The 20,957-nt window shown below is 52.3% G+C and overlaps 1 protein-coding gene across 1 annotated transcript in view; it reads left to right on the top strand.

Annotated features, from left to right (window-relative positions):
- The first annotated feature begins 807 nt into the window (after positions 1-807).
- The window catches only part of MYO7A (myosin VIIA), an 81,143-nt gene continuing 60,993 nt past the window's right edge, over positions 808-20,957 (top strand). Inside the window, exons 1-3 of the mRNA XM_035722978.1 lie at positions 808-1,050; positions 3,018-3,081; positions 18,112-18,225. Of these exons, the coding sequence (XP_035578871.1) occupies positions 3,064-3,081; positions 18,112-18,225 (132 nt within the window). The 5' untranslated portion in view covers positions 808-1,050; positions 3,018-3,063. The remainder of the gene's footprint in view (positions 1,051-3,017; positions 3,082-18,111; positions 18,226-20,957) is intronic.

Raw genomic sequence — 20,957 nt, 5'->3', positions numbered from 1 at the left:
GCCCAGGCCAAAGTTGCCCCCAGAGAGGCCCACACTGATGGGGCCGTGGCCAGGGTGGCAGGAGGCGGAGGCTGGTGACAAGGACATGCCAGGACTCAGTGAGGAGTCCTCAATGTTACTGCCTTTGCCATTGCTAGTTAACACTGTACTCCGTTTTGGCCCCACCTCACACTTTTAAATCACAGTATTTCACTTTGATTCATATGTGTCCCTGGTACAGGCAGGGTTGCTCCAAGTCAGTTGGGTTGAGAAAGTTTCCTGAATGATTATGGACCCCACCCCCCCCCCCCCCCCCCACCCCCAGAGCAGGGTATGGGGACAGTGTTGAAGTGAAGAGCTTCAGGGGCACATCGGAGGGGGAGCGCTTGGGAAGTGGGTCTGGGGAGTGGGTGGTGTGTGTACAGGGGCTGGGGAGAAAGGGCCAGAACCTGGGGCTTGCAACCTGCTGCCCAGCCCTGCCGGGTCTTCTCCTCTCAAGAGTGTCAAGCAGGCATTTACAGAGAAGAAAACAGGCTTGGTGGAGGGCAGGCAGGTGCTGAGACTCAGCAAATTGGTGACCGGTGACCGGCCGGGTGGGAGGTGCCCCGCCCACGCGCGGGGAGCAGGGGGCGGTCCTGCGTGTGATTGCAGGCAGCTGGGCACGGGGAGCTTGGGCCTGAGTCCCACCCTGCTCAGCGGCACAGCCGAGGGACCCCAGGGCCCCGGCCTCCCTCCTGCGCTGATGTCACGGCATCCAGATCTCGGAGGCCCCTCTGACTCCGCCTCCTGAGGGAAAGCTCTGGAGTGGGGTGTGGGGAGGGCAGCAGTGCTGCTGGACAGCCGCTCGGGAAAGAGAGAGAGAGGCTGAGAGGGAGACAGACGGTCACACAGGGAACAACTGACCGATCCAGAGAGACCCCCACAGTGACGAGCCCCGGAGCAAGATGGAGCAAGAGGGGACGTGTGTCTGCAGATTGTCCCAGCCCCGGGACCCCAGGCCTTGAGCCCTTCGTGCAGGGGACAGCCGCCTCCAGGCTGGTGGGCAGCTGAGAGTGGGGAGCTGGGACCAGGGTAAGCATGGGTTGCCGGCTCTCCGGGGCTGTGGGAGAAGGGTTTGCTGGGTGTCAGGGAAATCATGGGCTTGGGCTTCCCTGGAGCCCTTGCCCCCACAGCCATTTGGTCCTGGTCTAGGCCCCTGCCACATTTGGGGGTCCAGCCACAGCTGCCACTGAATGAAACTGTCCTGAGCCTGGGCAGACGGAGCCTTGTAGCCTGGAGAAGGGCAGAGTCAAGGGGCATGGTGTCCATTGAATGGTCTCTGACCAGGCCTGGGGAAGGGGGGCAAATGTGCTGGGGATACGAGAGAGAGAGACAGAGACAGAGACAGAGACAGAGAGAGAAAGAGACTCTTTTGGCCCCTGACACTCTCCCTTGATCTCTTTATCTCCCTCTCTCTTTGGATAAGTGACTTCCGTCCTCTGTGCTTCAAATTTCCCTTCTGTGAAATGGGAATAGGGTTGTTGTGGGGACAAGGTAAAGTCAGTCATGGACATAGAAGTGTAAATACAGTTTTGTTTTCCCCATTGTCAATTTGAAAAGCAATTAACTTAAACGTGGGCTAGTTCTTATTTTCAGGAAGAAGTTTATCTTGTACCTTTTTCCTTCTGTGTGCCTGTTAAATTCCATGCCCCTTCCACCTCCAGGACCCTGAAAGGCCCGGCTCCGCCCCTGCTCTTGAGGCTCACCCTGGTGCAGGAGGCCCGGGCAGCCGCTGGGCACCCTGCTCAGACTTGGCTCCCCACAGCAGCCGCCTGCCAGCCCTGTTGAATTGCCTGCCCCACCAGCGGGGCTGGGTGCCGGTCTCCAGAAGAACTGCACGCCTGCTGTGCTCTGGAGCTCCAGGGCAGGGGTCAGGGCTCAGGTGTCAGGCAGTGTCCTGGACAGAGGATCAAATGCCCCAGTGCCCCTGAATGGGCCTTGTGAAAAATTGATGCTCACCCTGGGGGGCAGGTTGGGGGGCAGAAGGGCCTCCCACCATGGCCTGTGGGCTGCGGCTGCCTTGGATCACCATGCTTGGTCCCACAGTTCCTTCCTGAGCAACCTCTGGGCCTGGCCCTAAACTGTGTGAGGTAGAGGCTGAGCCCACCCCCTGCCCTGGATTAACTCCCCAACTTTGGGGGGACAGAGGTGGGGACAGACCCTGACCTGACAACATAATGCACATAGTCAGGGCTGCATAGACGGAAACATCAGGGCTCTTGTCAGCCTAGGGGTGGTCAGGGAAGGCTTCTTGGAGGAGGTACTGTCTGAACTGAGCCATGAAGAATAGGTGGGAATTTACTAGTCAGAATTCCAGGCGGAGGGGTCCGGGTACGCAGAGGCCAGGAGCTATGAAAAGGGCTGGCATGTTTCAGGAGAAGTGAGTGCTGGGGATAACCCAAGTGTCAGGGAGGGGGTAGGGAAAAGGCAGTGAGAAGTAAGACTAAGACATCAGTAGGAGCCACGTGGTACTGGAGCCCCCATCCTGAAAGCAGTGGGTGCTCTGGGGAAGGGTTTTAGGCAGAGCATTCCATGAGCAGGTCATGCTCGCCTGTGACCCTCCCCTTGGGCCTGGCTCCTCCTGTCACCCAAACTCCTGGGGCAGCCCTGAGCTGGGAGGCCAGAAATCAAGTCCTGGTCCTGAACTTGCCCTGCCCTGCTGTGTGACTTTGGCAGGTCTTGGTCCCTCTCTGTCTTGGTTTCTCCCATATGTCCAGGGCAGGGGGCTAGACTTGCTACTTCCTAGGAGCCCTTTAGAAATCTCTGAATGACCGTAACCAAGAGAAGAGCTCAGCTGCTCTGGGCAGTAGAGCTAGTGACGGTGGCTGAGGCTCAGGTCACGCAGGCTGGGCTGTGGCCAGAAGGAGAGAAGCCAGGGAGGGAGGGTTCCCCAGAGGGAGGAGTGGCTGAGCCTTTGGAGAGCCCAGGTGACCCCAGCCAGGCTCCCAGCTGCCAGGGCTGGCCTGCTCAGAGGCTTCGCATGATCTCTGCCCCCACAGAACTGTATCTGGCCAGGCAGGAGGCCCGAGCATCTGACGAAAGACAATGGTGATTCTTCAGCAGGTGAGTGCTCTCCGCACCCCACTGGTCTTCATCTGTCTATGCCAGGAAGAACCCTGTTGCGTGGCTCATCCCACCCCATCCCACATTCTCATCCCTATGGTTAAACCATAGGACACCCTCCCCAGTACTTCCTTTTAGAAGCCACCTATCTATGCTTCAAAACCTAGCGGCGAAACTCTCCCTGCTCTCGAAGGCCCAGTCTAGAACTGCTCCCTCTGATGTGTCTGCTGGGGCCTTCCCTTCTCACTACACTCACCCCACTGGGTAGAACTTATTTTTTTACATAATCTCTAACTCCCCAGGCATTCCAGGAAGTAGAACAGCAGGTGCAAAGGCCCGAATGTGGGAAAGCCTTTGGGGACAGGGAATAGGAAGTTGGTCAGTCTAGTGAAGCCAGACCAGGAAGTGCCTTGAGCCTGACAGGGGAGCAAAGAGTCGGGGATCACCTGCTTGGAGCTGGGGTAATATGGGAAAGGTGCTGGCCTCTAGCCCCCCTTTCTTCCCAGGGCCACAGTGGCCCCTGACCCTCAGCCCTTCCCCGTGATCAGCCTGAGGCTCTACTGAGCTCCTGGTCTCCAGAGCCAGGAATGTGGGCCCTGAGCCAGGTCAGCTTGGCACCAAGCCCTCGGGCTGGTGGGAGTGTGTGCCATGGGGGCTTGGCCAGCAGCTTCACATCCACCAGGCCCGTCAGAGGCCAGTGGGCAGCCTTGTTCTGCAGCTCTGTGTGTGTGTGTGTGTGTGAGAGAGAGAGAGCGCGCGAGAGAGAGCGAGAGAAGGCAGGCTTCAGGCAGGGCAGGATCAGAATGGACAGTCTTCCATCCCAGGGCTGGAGGAGATGCCCGCTAGAGCCCCTTGGCCTGACAGCCCGTTCAAAGCCCCAGTGGAGACGGCCAGAGCCAACAAGAGAAGGAAAGTCACTATCATTGAACGTTTGCTGTGTGCCAGGGCCTCGGCCGCCGGCAGGGCTGGGTGGGTGGGGGCATTCATAACGCTCAGAGGGGCAGCCTGGGCCGCGCAGAGCCCCCAAGGGGTTCCCCGACAGGACGCCTGTGAGGCAGGCCTGTGGCTGACTGTGCCTTCTCCCTCACGTGCCCTCTCTGAACACTGGTCCACCTCACCCTGTGGGCAGGCTCTGCTGGGAGAGGGTGTCCACTGGAAAACACAGATTCTGCCCACCCCTCACCCAGAAAGTACCTTTCTATTCCTGCTTTGCTCCTGAGAAAGGTCCCAGCTCTGGAGAGCCAGCCAGCTATGCAGCTCCACAGGCCGAGCCCACACACCTGGGCTCCAGCTTGGGCGCCATTTTTGGTGAATGGGCAAATTTGGGCATGTTTTTCAGCTTTCCTGAGCCTCTGTTTCCTCACCTATAAAATGAGGGGGAAAAAGCCCTCTCTCCTGGGCTTGTTGTGAAGATAAAATGCACTGTGGGTTCAATCTAGGTGCTCTTTTACCTGCCTCTGGAGCCCGCCTCTTTCCTCCCTCCCTCCTGCTTCTCCTTCCTGCCCTGAAAGACCTGGGTTCTCAGACACATCCCGCCCTGAGCACTTCGCTTCCCATTTTCCTGGCCGCCTTCTCCTCAGGCCTTGAGGTGGCCACTATTCCCTTGGGAAACCTTCCCTGCTCTGCACACGGTGGAGTCGGATCACACTCCATCTTTTTCTTCTGCTTGCCTGAGGCCTCCAGGTGAGCCTGGAAGTGGGGGACAGCCCTCATCCTGCTCCGCAGATAGGGTCATGTAGACGTAAGCTAGGGCGGGTCCAGACAGGGCAGGGAGCCATGATGGTGAGGGGCAGCAGGCAGGGAGGCATCTCCGACCCTGGGAGGGGGCGGCTGAGGAGGGTGTATGGGTGTGGCATGAGACGCCAGCACAGGGCTCAGGCAAGGAGAGGTCAGACCACCCTGTGGGGTGGCATTTGCAGAACATAGGCTCTTTCCTAGGGACCCTGTGGAGGTCTGGGCAGACCCATCAGGTTGATAGCTTCAGGACTGGCGTGGGGGTGCCTGGAGACTCCTTAGCGTGCCAGAAGCTGCCTCCCCTCCAGCCACGTTCTCACTCATCCACCCAGCAGCCTGGCACTGCGCCCCTTCTCTGTGCCAGGCTGGGCACAAAGGATGCAGAGATAAATTGCTCTCTGTCCTGGAGTAGTTACCAGACTAAGGTGGGAGGTGGCTTGAGTGAAATGGTCGTGGCAGGAGTCCTGGGGTAGAGTGGGGTGGCACGGAGCTTGGGGGCCGGGGGAGCTTCCGCCCCGCCTGTGGTGGGGGATAGGGGTTGCCGGGGATTGTGCTGAGGCTGTTGCAGGAGCTCCTCGTGTACAGATGGGGGATTGAGGTCTCCGGAGGAGGAACTGGCCGAGGTTACAAGGCCAGCTGGTGCTTGCAAGAAGCCACAGATCTGGGGCACACATGACCTGCTTTAAGGACCTCAGGGAGGGCTGCCGTGTTTCTGTATGATATGATTTCCAGCTCCGTGGTGGACCCAGGGGAGGGGCTGAACGTACTTTGCCCGGATTCAGGAGCACAGGGAGGTTTGAAGATAAATTTGTGGGCTGTTGATAACAGTTGAATTGACCCGTTTATTAAAATGTCCTTCTTTGTCTCTTATAACAATGTTACAATGATTTCAAGTCTACTTTGTCTGATATTCTAGCCACCCCAGCTCTTTTTTGGTTATTATTTGCATGGAATATATTTTTCTATCTTTTCACTTTCGGTCTATCTGTGTCTTTGGATCTAAAGTGAGTCTCCTGTAGTTGGCCAATAGTTAAGAGTCTGGGTTTTTTGTTGTTGTTGTTGTTGTTTTTTCCCTTAACCTATTCGGCCGACCTCTACCTCTTAACTGGAGAGCTCAATTCATTTCCATATAAAGACTTCTGCCATTTTGCTGTTTTCCTAAATGTCTTTCCACGCTCCCACCACCAAATTCCTCTATTACTGCCTTTTGTGTTTGATTGATTTTTTCCCCAGTGTACTCTTTTGATTCCCTTATCATTTATATATATATATACATATATATATACACATACACACACACGTATATATTCTAGTGGTTACCCTGGGTTTACAATTAATATCTTACATTTAAAACAATCTAGTGGGAATTATACCATCTTCGCTTTGATGACCCATAAAAAATGCTGTTTTTGTGCAGCTCTCCCTCTCTTTTATATTGTGATTGTCAGAAATTACATCTTTATACATGGTGTGCCCATTAACATAGATTCATAGTTATTGCTTTATGCATTTGCCTTTTATTTGTATTTTAAGATTTTATTTATTTAAGAGAGAGCAAGCAAGCACGAGTGGGGACAAGGGGCAGAGGGAGAAGGAGAAAGACTTCCTGCCGAGCAGGGAGCCCGATGACGTGGGGCTTGATCCCTGGACCCTGGGACTACGACCTGAGCCAAAGGCAGACGCTTAACCGACTGAGCCACCCAGGCACCCCTGCATTTGCCTTTTAAATCGTATATAAAAAAAAAAGAGGAGTTACAAACCAGAGTAACAATCAGGCTGGCTTTTATTTTTGCCTAGGTAAATATGCTTTTGGTAAAATTACCTTTATCAGAGTTCTTTATTTCTTTGTATGGCTTTAGTTTACTGTCTAGTGCCCTTTAATTTCAGCCTGAAAGACTACTTTTAGCATTTCTTGTAGGCAGGTCTACTAGCGACAAACTCCTTCAGCTTTTATTTATCTGAGAATGTCTTAGTTTTTTGTCATTTCTGAAGGATGGTTTTGCCAGATACTGCATTCTTCTTTTAAATTTTAATTCCAGTGTAGTTAGCATACAGTGTTATATTAGTTTCAGGTGTGCAATGTAGTGATTCAACAGTTCCATATGTTACTCAGTGCTCAACAAAGTAAGTGTTCTCTTAATCCCCATCACCTGTTTCACCCACCCCTCTGTTTTTTCTCTATAGTTAAGAGTCTGTTTCTTGGTTTGTCTCTTTTTTCCCTTTTGTTCATCTGTTCTGTTTCTTAAATTCCATATGACTGAAATCATACGGTATTTTTCTTTCTCTGACTGACTTATTTCACTTAGCGTTATACTCTCTAGATTCATCCAAGTTGTTGCAAATGGCAAGATTTCCTTCCTTTTCATGGCTGAGTAATATTCCATTATGTGTGTATATACCTCATCTTCTTTATCCACTCATCTGTTGATGGACACTTGGGCTGCTTCCATAGTTTGGCCATTGTAAATAATACTGCAATAAACATAGGGGTGCATGTAGCCCTTTGAATTAGTGTTTTTGTATTCTTTGTGTAAATACCCAGTAGTGAGATTACTGGATCATAGGGTAGTTCTGTTTTTAACTTTTTGAGGAACCTCCATACTGTTTTCAACAGTGGCTGCACCAGTTTGCATTTCCACCAACAGTTCACGAGGGTTCCTTTTTCTCCATGTCCTGGCCAACAGCTGCTGTTTCTTATTCATCATTCTGACAGGTGTGAGGTGGTATCTCACTGTGGCTTTGATTTGTATTTCCCTGATGATGAGTGAGGTTGAGCATCTTTTCATGTGTCTGTTGGACATCTGGATGTCTTCTTTGGAGAAATGTCTGTTCATGTCTTCTGGCCATTTTTAAATTGGATTATTTGTTTTTTTTGGTGTTGAGTTGCATCAGTTCTTTATATATTTTGGATACTAACCCTTTACTGGATATGTCATTTGCAAATATCTTCATATCTTCTCCCATTCAGTAGGTTGTCTTTTAGTTTTGTTGGTTGTTGCCAGATATTTAATTCTGGTCTGATTTTTTTTTTTTCCCTTTCAGTATTTTAAACATATCCTCTCACTGCCTTCTGGCCTCCATGATTTCTGATGAGAAATCAGCTATTAATCATATTGAAGATGCTTTGTATACGAGCCTCTCTCTACTTTGTCTTTTGATAGTTTGATTTTAATGTGTCTCAATGTGGATCTTTTTCCCCCTTTTCTGTGCAGAAGTTTTTTATTTTGATGAAGTCTCAATAATTTACTTTTGCTTTTTTACTTTCTTACTTTTACCTTGCCTCAGGAGACTAGAAAGATGTTGCTACAACTGATGTCAGAGAAATTACTGCCTAGGTTCTCTTCTAGGATTTTTATGGTTTCAGGTCTTACATTTAGGTTCTTTTTTTTTTTTTGAAAGATTTTATTTATTTGAGAGAGAGAGAGAGCAAGAGTGTGCACAAGTGGGGGGAGGGGCAGAGGGAGAAGCAGACTCCCTCTGAGCAGGGAGCCCGAAGAGGGGCTCAATCCCAGGACCCCAGGATCACGACCTAAGCCCAGGGCAGCCGCTTAATCAACTGAGCCATGCAATCACCCAATTATATTTAGATTCTTAATCCGTTTTGAGTTTATTTTTGTGTGTCGTGTAAGAAAGTGGTCCAGTTTCATTCATTTACATGTAGCTGTCTAGTTTTCCCAATACTATTTGTTCAAGAGACCATCTTTTTCCCATTTCATATTCTTTCTGCCTTTGTCAAAGATTAATTGACCATATGATTATGGGTTTATTTCTGGACTTTCTATTCTGTTTTATTGATCTATGTGTCTATTTTTGTGCCACTACCATACTGTTTTGGTCACTACAGCTTTGTAATATAATTTGAAGTCTGGAATTATGATGCCTCCAGTTTTGTTTTTCTTTTTCAGAATTGCTTTGGCTAGTGGGATCTTTTGTGGTTCCATACAAATTTTAGGATGGTTTGTTCTAGCTCTGTGAAAAATGCCATTGGTATTTTGATAGGGGTTACATCAAATGTGTAGATTGCTTTAGATAGTATAGATATTTTAACAGTGTTTGTTCTTTCAATCCATGAACATGGAATATCTTTCCATTTCTTTGCATTGTCTTTAATTTCTTTCATCAGTGTTTTATAGTTTTCAGAGTACAGATCTTTCACCTCCTTGGTTAAGTTTATTCTTAGGTATTTTATTATTTTGGGTGCAAATGTAAATGGGATTTTTTTTCTTAATTTCTCTTTCTGCTGCTTCATTATTGATGTATAGAAATGCAATGGTTTTCTGTATATTGATTTTTGTATCTTGTGACCTTACTGAATTCATTTATCAGTTTTAGTAGTTTTTTGGTGGAGTCTTTGGGGTTTTCTATATATAGTATCATGTCATCTGCAAATTGTGATAATTTTACTTCTTCCTTACCAATTTGGATAGCTTTTATTTTGTTATTTTTGTTGTCTGATTGTTATGGCTAAGACTGTTGTCTGATGTTATGGCTAAGACTCAATGTGGATCTTTTTGAGTTCATCCTACTTGGAATTTATTAAGCTATTTGGATATGAAGATTTGTATCTTTCATCAAGTTTGGGAAGTTTTTGACTATTATTTCTTCAAATATCCTTTCTGCCCCTTTCTCTTCTCCTCTCCTTTGGGATTTCCCTTATGCATATGTTGGTGCCCTTGATGTCCCATAGGTTCTTAGGTTCTGCTCACTTTTCCTAATTCCTTTTTTTCCCCCTTCGTATTCCTCAGACTAGGTAATCTCAATTAACCAATTTTCAAGTTTGCTGATTCTTCTTTCTGCCTGTTCAAATTTGCTATTGAACACCTCTAGTGAATTTTTCATATTGGTTATTGTATTTTCCAACTCATAACATTCTCTTTGATCACTTGTAATAATTTCTATCCTTTTATTTATACTATTTGGTGAGATGTTCTGGTTTCCTTCCATTCTTTGACTATATTTAAGGTAGTTGATAAAAATCTTTGTCTATAAAGTCCAATGTCTGAGCTTCCACAGGGGAAGTTTCTATTAATTTCTTTTTACCTATGAATGGGCCATACTTGTTTCTTTGCATGCCTCATAATTTTTTGTTGAAAACTGGACTTTTTTTTTTAAACTGGACATTTTAAATATAATATGATAACTCTGGATAGCTCTCTCTCTCTCTCTCTCTCTCTCTGGTTTGTTGTTGCTTCTTGTGAGTTGTAGTTTTGTTTAGTGACATTTCTAAACTATCTTTATGAAGACTGACTTCTTGCTGTGTGTGGTCACTGAAATTTTGAAAACCCTTAGAACCAAAAACAGAACAAAAAAACTCTCAGTCCTGCAGCTGGGCTGTGTGTGTGTGTGTGTGTGTGTGTGTGTGTGTGTGTGTGTTGGGGCATGCTTTCAATTCTCAGGCCATTTACAACCCTGCCTTAGCCTTCACTTCCTGTCTACATGGAGCTTGAGGGTCAGTTGAAGGTGAGCGCTTAGGGTGTTCTTGGGCTTTTTCTGAACATTCTTCCATCCCTGGGCATTTATGAGGTTTTCTAGATTCCCTAGTATATGCAGGAGCTTTTCAAAACCCATATTCTCCTGGCTTTCCTCCAGGCTTTTTGAAGCTGATTATTTTTTTTCCCAGCTGATTATTTTTTTCCCCAGGTGGCAGTGGGTAGTTCATCTGTCTTTGAATGCTTTTGACCAGAGCCCTCCCTACCTGCTCCTCCACCCTGGGGGAGTTCCAAGTTAGGAAATAAAGGCAAGCCCTTTGTATTATTCCCTAACAGATATTCCCTTTAGCTTCCCTAAAGGGAAGTTTCCAGACAGGTTAAAACAACCATAATTCTTTGATAAAAGGTCTGTTCTGCTTCTGGCCCCAAGAATCCACACCAGGGATGTGGGCCTACATCTTCAAGATTGCCACAAGACAGGGGTGTGGGGGGGTAGGTTAAAACACCACAAAGCTCTCCTGCGGGGGTTCAGTCACCTTTCTCTTTATTAAATGTTCCATTGGTTACTATAAATATTTGATTATTTTCTAGAGTTCTAGTACAGGTGATTTTGACAGTTTTTGCCATATTTTTTAGTGTTTCTGTAAAGGGATGAGTACTTGAGTTTCCTTCTTTGCCGTCTTCCTTGACATCCCTTGCTCATGACAGTTGGCACAGTTACTGAATGAAAGCTTTTTGTCCCAACTTGGTATGTATCCTTGGGCAAGTCTCTTTACCCCCTCTGAACCTCAGTCTCCCCATCTGGCCAGAATTGGACTGGATGGTGGTGTGGTGGGGTGAGGGCAGTACCCTGAGTTTGTGTGAGGCACCAATGAAGTACAGAAAAGAAGCAGTGGTGTGTGTGTGTGTGTGTGTGTGTGTGTGTGTGTGTGTGTGTGTGCACGCAGAACAGGTGGCAGGTGGCTCTGTGGAGCCCTGGTGGCTGGGTGGGGGCAGGGAAGAAGATAGTGGGGTGAAGCATTTCTGGCAGAGGGCTCGCAGAAGCAAAGGTGAGGAGAGGGAGACTCTGTCCTGTGTGTTCAAGGCAGCAAAGGATGAGGCTGGAGCAGCAGTGAGCCCTGGTTCTGGGAGAGGATGTGGTGATGCCAGAGTGGGTCACAGGGGCATGAGACTTGCCACCCAGACCTGGGGTGCTCACTGGCCACAGGGAAGGGGCCTCTTCCCAGGCTTTGGCTCTGGGTGGTCTGGGTGCATGGGGTTGAGCAGCGGTCTCAGTCAGCACTTGCCTGGGTCTCCCTGAGGGGGCCTGTCTCTATCCACCAGACCTGTTTCACTCTCTTCCTTCCTACCTCCGCTTCTCTGTGCTTTGCTGTTCTCTCTTCTGGAGTGCCCTTCCCTCTCCTGTCTGCCGAAAATAATCACAATATCCAGGTGTCGCCCCTAACATGACTTGCTCAGTTAACACTAACCAACACTCACATGGCCATTTGTCCTAACAGGCATGAATCTGAGTGAGTTACACACTTAAACCTGTTTAATCCTCACAGGCAACTCCTGTGGTGCTGTTATCTTGTCATCCCAAGGATGCGGAAACCAAGGCACAGGCAGGTTGAGGAGCTCGCCCAAGCTTACACAGCTTGAGTGGCCTAGCCAGGATTAAACCTAAGCTGTCTGGGTCCCGAGTCCAACGGCTTAGTGGCCATGCTGTCCTATCTCTACAGGACTAATCCATCCCTCTTCTGGTGGTGCTGGCCTCTCTGGGTCTGGGTCTGTACATCCCCAGGCTGGGAGCTCTGAGGATGGTGTGTCCCCTAAACTTTCGTCTGAGCCTGTGAAGGTTGGTCACAGGTCTGGTTAAATGGACAAATGGAAGGATGCCTGGAAGCCCACCCCCAGCACCTTCCTCTGTCTGAAGGTCCTGTTCCCATGGACACCTGTGGGTGGCTGGGCAGGGGTAGGTGTGCTTATTCTGTGCTTGGCTGGGAGAAGGACCCCTCCCAAGAGCAGGGTCCCTGAGAGGGCACAGGAAGTAGGTGGGAATGGCTGTGGGTCAGTCGGCTGGTGCCAGGTGGCAGAGTGCTGGGTCCCCGAGGCTGGGATAGGGGGTTGGGGTGGAAGGAAGCCCAGGTCCAGGGGGGCAGCTCTGAGTTCTGTGTGAGGCATCACTGTCTCCTTCCTACCATTCCCCTGCTCCCCATAGTGGTTGGCTTGTTTTTGTGGGATCAATTAGGCCTCCAGGATTCCGGACAGTGCCAAGGGCCAAATATGGAAACAATAGGCCTTGAAGAGAGAAGAGAGCGAGGGAGAGGGGAAGAAGAAAACCTAAGTAGGGAGAGGGGAGAAGAGAGTGGGAGGAGAGTCACAGGGCCTGTACATTCTGGATAAGATGGTGGCCACTGTGGCCCATGGCCCAGCATGGACCCGAGCCAGGTGCCCAGTCCTGCGTGGCTGCCCGGACACAGGAGCCCAGCTTGGTGTCCACTGTCCTGGAGAACCAGGGGACATCCTCCCCCAGGCCTCCGTGCTTCCTCTGCACGCTGGAGATTACCAGCTGCCTAGCCTCAAGGCTGGGTGAGGAGGACCAGACACGGACCGTTCAGAAGCTTCCTCCCTCCAGTTCCCCCCACCCGCTGAAGATGTTTACCTGCCATGGCTTTCTAGAGGTAGCAGGGAGCTAGAAGGGTCTTTCAGACACCTTCCCTTCAGTCTCAAAAATTTAGGAAGTTTATTGCGTTCCCCTTCATAACATCCCCAGGTTTCTTTCCACAGAAAACATACAGATTTTTCTCCAAAACTGCAGTCCAGGTGAGGTTCCAGGTGCCTGGTTTGCGCTGAGGCCCGCAGCTCGGTTCCCGGGGCGCCGCAAGCTGTGGTCTGGCTGAAGTCGGCCGGGGATCCCCACGATCAGGTGGTGGGGGTCCCGCGCAGATGGGAGAGGGCCAGGGCAGTGCCGGCGCTCCCTCCCCGGTCCGCCCGCGGGCGTCACCTAAGCCGCCGTTGCCATGGGCCCGCGGCAGATGGCCGGGTTTAGGGTTCCCCGGCGGTGGCGCGCATGGGATTAGGTGAATTAGGGAGCCCGAGCCCTGCCGCCACCGGAGCCGCCGCCAGACCTTCCGTGCCATGGAGCCCCCTGCCGACCCCGCCGACCCGGCCGACCCCGCCGACCCCGCCGAGGTCCGCGCCAAGCAGCCGGGCAAGTGGGTGCTGGTGCGCAGCCTGAACCACTCGTTGAAGAGTTATGCGGTCCTGCCGGTGAGGCCTGCGCCAAGGGTGGGGGAGGGGCACCCCGGGAAGCCCGCCCCAGACCTCCGTTTCCCTGCCTGGAGGGAACTGGGCGGGTGGGGTGGGGGTGGTCGCAGAGCACTAGGGTGCACGCAGACAGGGCCCTCTGGTGGGGCATACCATCCCTGATTCCCAGCGTGAACTTGGCCCCGGCTGCCCCTCCTTGTGCCTGGAGCTTTTGCGTTCACCCAAGGTGGATGGGCCAGGTCCCAGAAGGGGCTTCCCCAGTTCTCTGGGGTTTACCTCCAGGTGCTCCAAGGAGACTGGGGAGACACTTCTGGTCTGGCTGGCCCACCGGCAGGAGAGCATGGCCGTGGGTCCCCTCTACCACCTAAGGTTAGCAAGTGGAGACTTCCATGTACACAGGTGCCCTTGGCAAGTTGGTTGGTTCCTCTTTCCCACCTGTGAAAATGGGCCTAATAAAACCAGTGTCCCAGAGTGATTATGAGGATGAGAGGGGGAAACAAGTCCTGAGGCGGATTCCTTTTCATCCCACAAACCGGGACTGAGCCCTAGCTAGACCCTGCCCCCGAGAAGGGACGAGGCATAAAGGGCCAAGTCCCTGTTGGAAGTGCATGTTCATCCCACGCTGGGTTGCACACCTGGGAGGGCAGGTGGATGGACATCAAGGCCAACATGCGTTTGTGGGGTCTCTCATCTTCCTACGCCCTGACTCTGAGTGGGTGAACACTGTGAACGCTGAGGCCCAGAGAGACTGAAAGCTTACCCAGAGTCACACAGTGTTAGTGGTAGAGCTGGCACCTGAACCAAGATCTCTCTCCTTTTTCTTTTTTAAGATTTTGTCAGCGAGCAAGAGAGCACACATTCACAAACAGGGAGAGCGCAGGCAGAGGAAGAAGCGGGCCCCCTGCTGAGCAAGGAGCCCAATGTGGGACTCGATCCCGGGACCCCAGGATTGATCATGACCTGAGCCGAAGGCAGACGGTTAAGATTTCTTAACTGTGTGTTCACTGTGGGTGTGTCCAACTTTCCTGGGAGGTTTCTGGGTACTTTTGAGAACTTTTAGACAGATCCACTCTGAGAAATCATTACTCTGGGTCTGGGAGACCCTCTGCTCTAGGGACTCATATGACAGCAGAGAAGCTGGAACTGGCCCCATGTCACATGGCCATACGGAGGCGTCCATCATGTCACAAATGGGATTTTCAATTCAAGGTGAAGTCTCTAGTGGGGCACCCTTCACAACGGAATGGTTGCAGATGGGGCCAGATGCAGGCATGAGTGCCTGGAGTCTGGGAACGGGAGGGGCCGGTGGGGTAAGACCTGGGGCCCAGTACTTCTTTCCTCTCCGTCGTCCTGCCCCACAGAAAAGTTTTCTGTTCTTTTCCATCTTCCTTCTCCCACCCAGCCAGGACTCCCAACCCACCCTGCTTTTGGTTCAGGCTCTGCCCTGCAGGTGCTCACAGTTTTATCAGTCACCAATTTGATGAGTGACTGTGGCCAGGTTCCTTTGTCTCTTTGGGCCTCAGTTTCCTCATCTGTAAAAATGAAGACTTCCGGACCCACTTGTATTCTGATGCCCCGAGAACTTACCCCAGGACCATGGGAACTTCTCCCCTCAGAAGTTCTCAGGCCTCAGAATTTTCCCTGAGGCCACTTAGCTGCCATTTTAGTCTTTTTCCTCAAGTGGAGACCCAGAGCAGAGAAAGAGAAAGTTAAGTCACTGCCTTCCTCATGACTGTCCTTGATTAGGAGAGTTCTAGTCACTTTGTTTCTTGTAGGCTCTGAGCTCTCTGCTCACCCGCTCTGAGCGCCCATTTCCTGATCCCATGAGGTCTTTAACTTTGGTTATCCTCTGTTCCCTGAGTGGGATGCATTTTCTGTGTGCCAGGCTCTGTGCTGGGTCAGGGGTTATAGGTGACTCAGAGAGACCCTTGCCCTCTAGCTCTGCCCTCCGCTAAGGCTCCCAGCATGCCCTTTGGTCCATAAGCCATGTAAGGCCAAGGGTCCTATCAGTGTTTCCTGTTTTGCTCATAGAACTGGGTTCAGAGAGATGTCAGGAAAGAGCGCTGGATTTCGAGTTTGTCAGATTTGGGCTTCATTCCTGGTTTTACTACAAAACAGCTGGGTGAATTTGGGCAGGTTTCTTGACCTCTTTGAGGAGATGAAGTAGAAATAGAACTCTCTGCCTAAGGGCTGTCAGTGAGATAATCACAGGGAAGCAGCTAACTTGCTACCTGGCCCGTTGTGGGTGTATTGGAAGTTAGCATGAAGCAATGTCCCGGCCAGCCTGGCCTCCAGCAGTTAGTGTCTGGCTCTGGCTCTTTCTCTCTCATTCTTTCTCACACACCCTCTGTCACATGCTCTCTTACACACACACACACACACACACACACACACACACACACACACACACACACACATACACACACATACTCTCTCATCGAGAGACAAATTCTGTTTTTCTGTGTTAGACTCTGGTTGACTCTGGGGAGTCCCAGATGAGACTCAGACCCAGCCCTGTCCTCGGGGTGCTGAGGGGTGCTGCATGCTAGCGGTGAGAGGTTGCATAGATGGTGGTCACTCTGCGTGGTGCTGGCTGTAAGGGGCAAGCTCAGAGGCCCTGGAGCCTGGGGGGGGGTTGCCCCCATTCTCTACACAGCAGCCAGAGTGAGCTTTTGAAAATGTTAAGTTCATCATGGCATTCTCCTGCTTAAAATCTTCCAATGGCTTTTTGTCATACTTAAAAGTCCAACCTCTGTCCATGGTTACAGGGCCCTGCACGACCTGGTACCTGCCCGTGGTCGCCCCACGCCCTCCCCTCATCTGGCTGTAGGCACTCTGCCTTTCCCATCTGTCCACGGCTTTGTCCCCAGAGCGGGAACGGGACTGGTCCGCCGTGGGTTCTCCATAAATACGTGCTGGATGAATGAACGGACTCTTCAGCGGTTGGGGAGGAGGAGGGAGAAGGTGGGGAGGTGGGGCGGGGTCGGAAGAGCTGGACAGACGGCCAGGCGTGCTCTCCATGGAAAGGGGGGCGGGGAAGCCAGCGGGTGGAGACGAGCAGTATGAGCAGGCCGTGTCCCGTGGCCCATGGCCTGGAACTCCGCGTGGCTGAGGGGTGTGTCAGGAAGCGCAGTTTGGGTTTGGGAGAACAGGGTTCCCCGGGCCGCCTCACGGGAAGCAGCCGTGCAGCTCGGGCACAACGCAGATGCTCTGGAAACACAGGAGTTTCCCCAGAGGCTCTCCAGTTCTCCCTACTTTTTCTGGGAGAAAGCTCGGGTTTGGAGGTAGCCTGTCTCTGACATGCGTAACCTCCTATGAAGTGGTAGCTGTGGCCGAAAAATAGTTGATTCTGATGGGAACGGGGAGGCTGAGGCAGTGAGGAGCTGGCCTTGGGACTCACTGAGCCCACCCCTCGGACACCTGTGGAAACTGAGGCTCAAGTCGGTCAGTGACCTGTCCAAGGCCCAGCCTGGACAAGCCCAGGACCCCGACTCCTGACTTGCCACCCAGAGTGGTTTCCACGGGCCTGTACCCCTGGGGTGACCTCATTTTTGGGGTGTCCTCTGTTTTGTCAGCTGTTCTGTTTCGAACCGGTAAGTGGTAAGTTCTCGTTTTATTAAGATGTCTGTGTTCTCTCACCCTCCGGGGGAACACTCCTGTTAGAATTAGGCTACAATCCAACTTTTACCTGCAGGCCAGTGAGCGTCTGCGGTGCTGGGTCTTGCCCAGTGCTGCGAGGGCTGTTGTCTGCTCGGGCATTCTCCACCATCCGTGTGCCTGGGCCCTTCACCGTCCTCTGCAGTGATCCCGGGAACGGATTGGCTCGGTTATTTGTTTTCGGTCTCCTCCCAGCCGGGATGTAGACGCCGTGGTCACTGCTGGATCCTCAGCATTTAGATCATTCAGTGCCTATATTCAGTAGGTACTCTGTACATGTTTGTGGAATGCATCCGTGCTGAAAGCATTTGTCCTAAGTCCATTTCTCTGACTCTGGGTTTGGGGTTTGGCTTCCATGAGCCTTACTGGGTATGTAGTAAGAGCAAGGGACACAGTGTGACACCCTCCCCCTCAAGGTTGGGGCTCTCCCCGCAAGCTGGGAGGCGGTGCGGGGGGGACTTGGATCACAGGGCCCAGCACAGAGCAGTGTCGCTGCCAGGAACCCACACCTGTGACTCTGAGACTCGCCCCCGGAGGCTCTGGAGGCTGTTTGGATATCCTGTGGAGATGCCTCCTTTAGGACAGAGGGGAAGTGGTTTGGGTGGCTTGGTGTTTCTGCCTGAACCTTGACAGATTTGCTGTCTGTGTATGGGGTGTAGAGCCTTGGGGAGAGCTGCGGGCTGGACAGGCCTGGGTGTGAAGCTGCCCAACTGTGTGATCTTGGCTCTCCCCCCTCTCTGAGCCTCTACTTACCTATATGTGAAATGGGGGCAGTAAGAGCTGTTACAGAGGAGGGATTGAGGACCCTGGATCAGTGCCGGACCTGGGGCCTGGCACCAGATGGCTTCCAGCTCTTTCTTCCCTCTCCTGTGGTTGGCACAGGAGCCTCTGGTGGTAGGAGGGTGGGAGCACAGGATCCCCCTCCCTGCTCACCTGGCCTGGGATTCTCTCTCACCCACAGGGGGACTATGTCTGGATGGACCTGAGATCTGGGCAGGAATTCGACGTGCCCATCGGAGCAGTGGTGAAGCTCTGTGACTCAGGGCAGATCCAGGTGGTGGACGATGAAGGCAATGTGAGTAGCCCCCTACCTCCCATGCCCCTGGGCCTTTGGGAAGACCCAGGCTGACAGGTCCCCCAAGGCAGGGACTGGGCAGTAACCTGAGGGGGGTGGAGGCAATACTCGTGCCCCTACTTCTGCCTCTCAGACACCCTGTCTTCCATGGAGCTTTCCCACTGCCCCAGCGAGAGGGTGCCTCCCCTTCTGCCCAGGCTGCTGGGTTCTATTTCCATAAGCACTCGGTGCATTCTGCCTAGTGTTAGGGATGGGTGTGTATGTGGCGTCGGGGGGGGCGGGGGGCGGCACGTGCACATGTATGGTGGTGGGCAGGGGGCAGCACCAGGCTGGGAGCTCCTCAGGCACAGGGGTGCTTTGAGTCAGACAGACTGGATTCAAATCCCATCCTGCCCATGTATTAGTTCTGCAACATTCAAGTCTCCTTCCCTTCCAAGCCTCAGTTTTCTCTTCTGTAAAGTGGGGATCATAGTAACTATCTCATCGGGTGTTGACCCATATGTTGGGGCCCCTGTAGAGAATACCTCAGTAAAGCGAGTTAGACTAAAAATGCCCGTAGTCTTGCTCTATTTTGTTATGGCGTCCTAGGAGTTCATTGCTTACCTCGGCACTGCCCTGGGAATCCATCTAACAGGTTAACCCTTTATTTCTTGTGGCCCTGAAGGAGAGGGACACAGGAGGTGTAAGTTGTGTGGGTAATGGGCCTGGGGAGGGACAGAAAAGTATGAGGTCAGGGTCATGCCCTGGAGAAAGCAGGTAGTCTGGAGGAGGGCCCAGAGGGGAAGCCCATGTGTCCGTAGCATGGGGACGTGCGGGCGTGGTCCTGAGAACAGAGTCCTAGCTTAGCAGGGACATGAGGGACCCAGGGAGATTCAGTCCCACCATCATTTGCGTTGTGCCTGGTGCTGTACCCAGTGCTGGGGAATATAGAGATAGAACCAAGTTTCTGTCTTGGGGTCCTAGAATGCTGGGGGCAAAAAAGGGTGCAGTGACAGGGAGCAGAGGGCTCCACTGGGGGGCAAGGGCAGGGCTCAGGGACCTGGAGGTCAGGCCCTGGCCATAGAGGGGGCAGGGGCATCACTGTTGTTCCTGCAGCCTTCAGGGCCACCCCCATAGGGTCTGCAAAGCCCTTTGACCCAAGCTGTGTCTTTGGGTCCTCACAGCATCCGTGAGAGGCAAATGCTCTGTTCCCCAAGGGGAAGCTGGGACAGGGAGGGACCACCAGGCCTGGTCACACAGTTAGTAAGTGATGGTGCTAGGATTAGCACCCACGACCTCTGGTCTCTGTGTAGTGTTTCCTCACCCCGTATCTCAGTGGCCACTCTGGCGCTCAGATTCTGTTGAGCCATGCTCTGTCCCCTGAGCTTGAGAACCAGAGTGCCTACAGGTCCTTCTGGAGGCTCTGTTCTAGGACCTTCTAGGAAGCCTCTGTGAGGTTGCAGCCTGAGAAGGGGGCACGGGTTCAGCGGACAGCCCAGACAGGCCCACAAACCCGCCTGAAGCACCTAGGGTGGGGCCCCGGGACTCTGCCTGCAGGCTTACGTTTCACTGGGTCATGTTCCATGTCAGAGGGTGTCCTGTAACTGTGTCACTGGATCCCAGAGCTCCCCTCCCCATCCGCTCCCACCGAAGCCCTGGGACTGGGGGCTGCAGGCGGGGGGCGGGGGGACGTGACTGGGTGGCCGGGAGCAGGTCGGGGTGGCTGGCTTGCTTCAGCGGCATTGGGCCCAGGGGCTTCTGGCCTCTTCTCTCAGGGGCTTTCCTACTCTCCTTCCTCCCACCTCCCCATCCCCGCCCTCCAGGCTGTTGTCTTTGACCCCTCTGACTTTCAAGACTCCCTTAAGGGAGGGAGGGCAGGGACTAGGCGAGTCACATCTGGTTTCCCTAAGACCCCTCAAGGCACCTGTCCAGAGAGGTTCTCTGTGAAGCCTTGCTGAATGAATGAATGAATGAACGATCCTCAAGGGGATCCTAACGTTCTGCCTTTGCCCAAGCTGTTCCCCTTGCCAGAGGCACCCCTCCCTCCCCTCCTCTACAGAGCACACAGTTCCTGTCTCTCCAAACTCAGTACCAGGCCAGCTCCTCTTTTCCAAAAGTGTCCGCAGTCCCTGGGGTCGGCCATGTTGTCCCTCTCTGTCTCTCTGGCATTCCTTCAGAGCCAGGCCTCCGTTTGTGCCCTGGTTACACTTTGGTCTATGCTGTGGATGCCTGTGGACATTGGCCTGAGAGGTGCTGACGTCTGTTGGGAGTCCTTCTGTGCGGGAAAGGGGTGGGGAGAGGCTTGGTGCTGCCATGTAACGGGGTGAGCCACTTGATCACTTGAGTGTGACTCCTCATTAAATGAGGACTGGTCATTCTGTTATGGGATGTTATGAGGAACAAACGAGAACATAGATCTCCTCTGTAAAACCAGAAAGCATTAGAGTAATAATACCCAGCCCTGGCTGAGCAATTACCAGGCACCAGCGCTTTTTAGACGTGGTAGGAGTGAAACGAAGATTGGCCTTTGGTGTCTCAATTAATGCCCTCAAAGTCCCCAAGAAGAAGGGACTGTTACTCTGATTCCCATTGCGTAGATGAGATCATGGAGGCTCAGGGAAGCCAAGCGGTGTGCATAGGGCTACAGGGTGGCGCGGTGGCTGAGCTGCCTCTCACCTCTGTGCTGAATTGCTGGGGGAGGGACTATGGGGACCAGAGGCTGGGGTCGAGAGGGAAGGCACACAGCTTGCCCG

This window comes from Zalophus californianus, chromosome 11 (assembly GCF_009762305.2).
Source record: "Zalophus californianus isolate mZalCal1 chromosome 11, mZalCal1.pri.v2, whole genome shotgun sequence".
NCBI classification, from domain to species: Eukaryota; Metazoa; Chordata; class Mammalia; order Carnivora; family Otariidae; genus Zalophus; species Zalophus californianus.
Note: the sequence above shows the minus strand (reverse complement) of the source record. Positions and strands in the feature narration are given on the sequence as shown.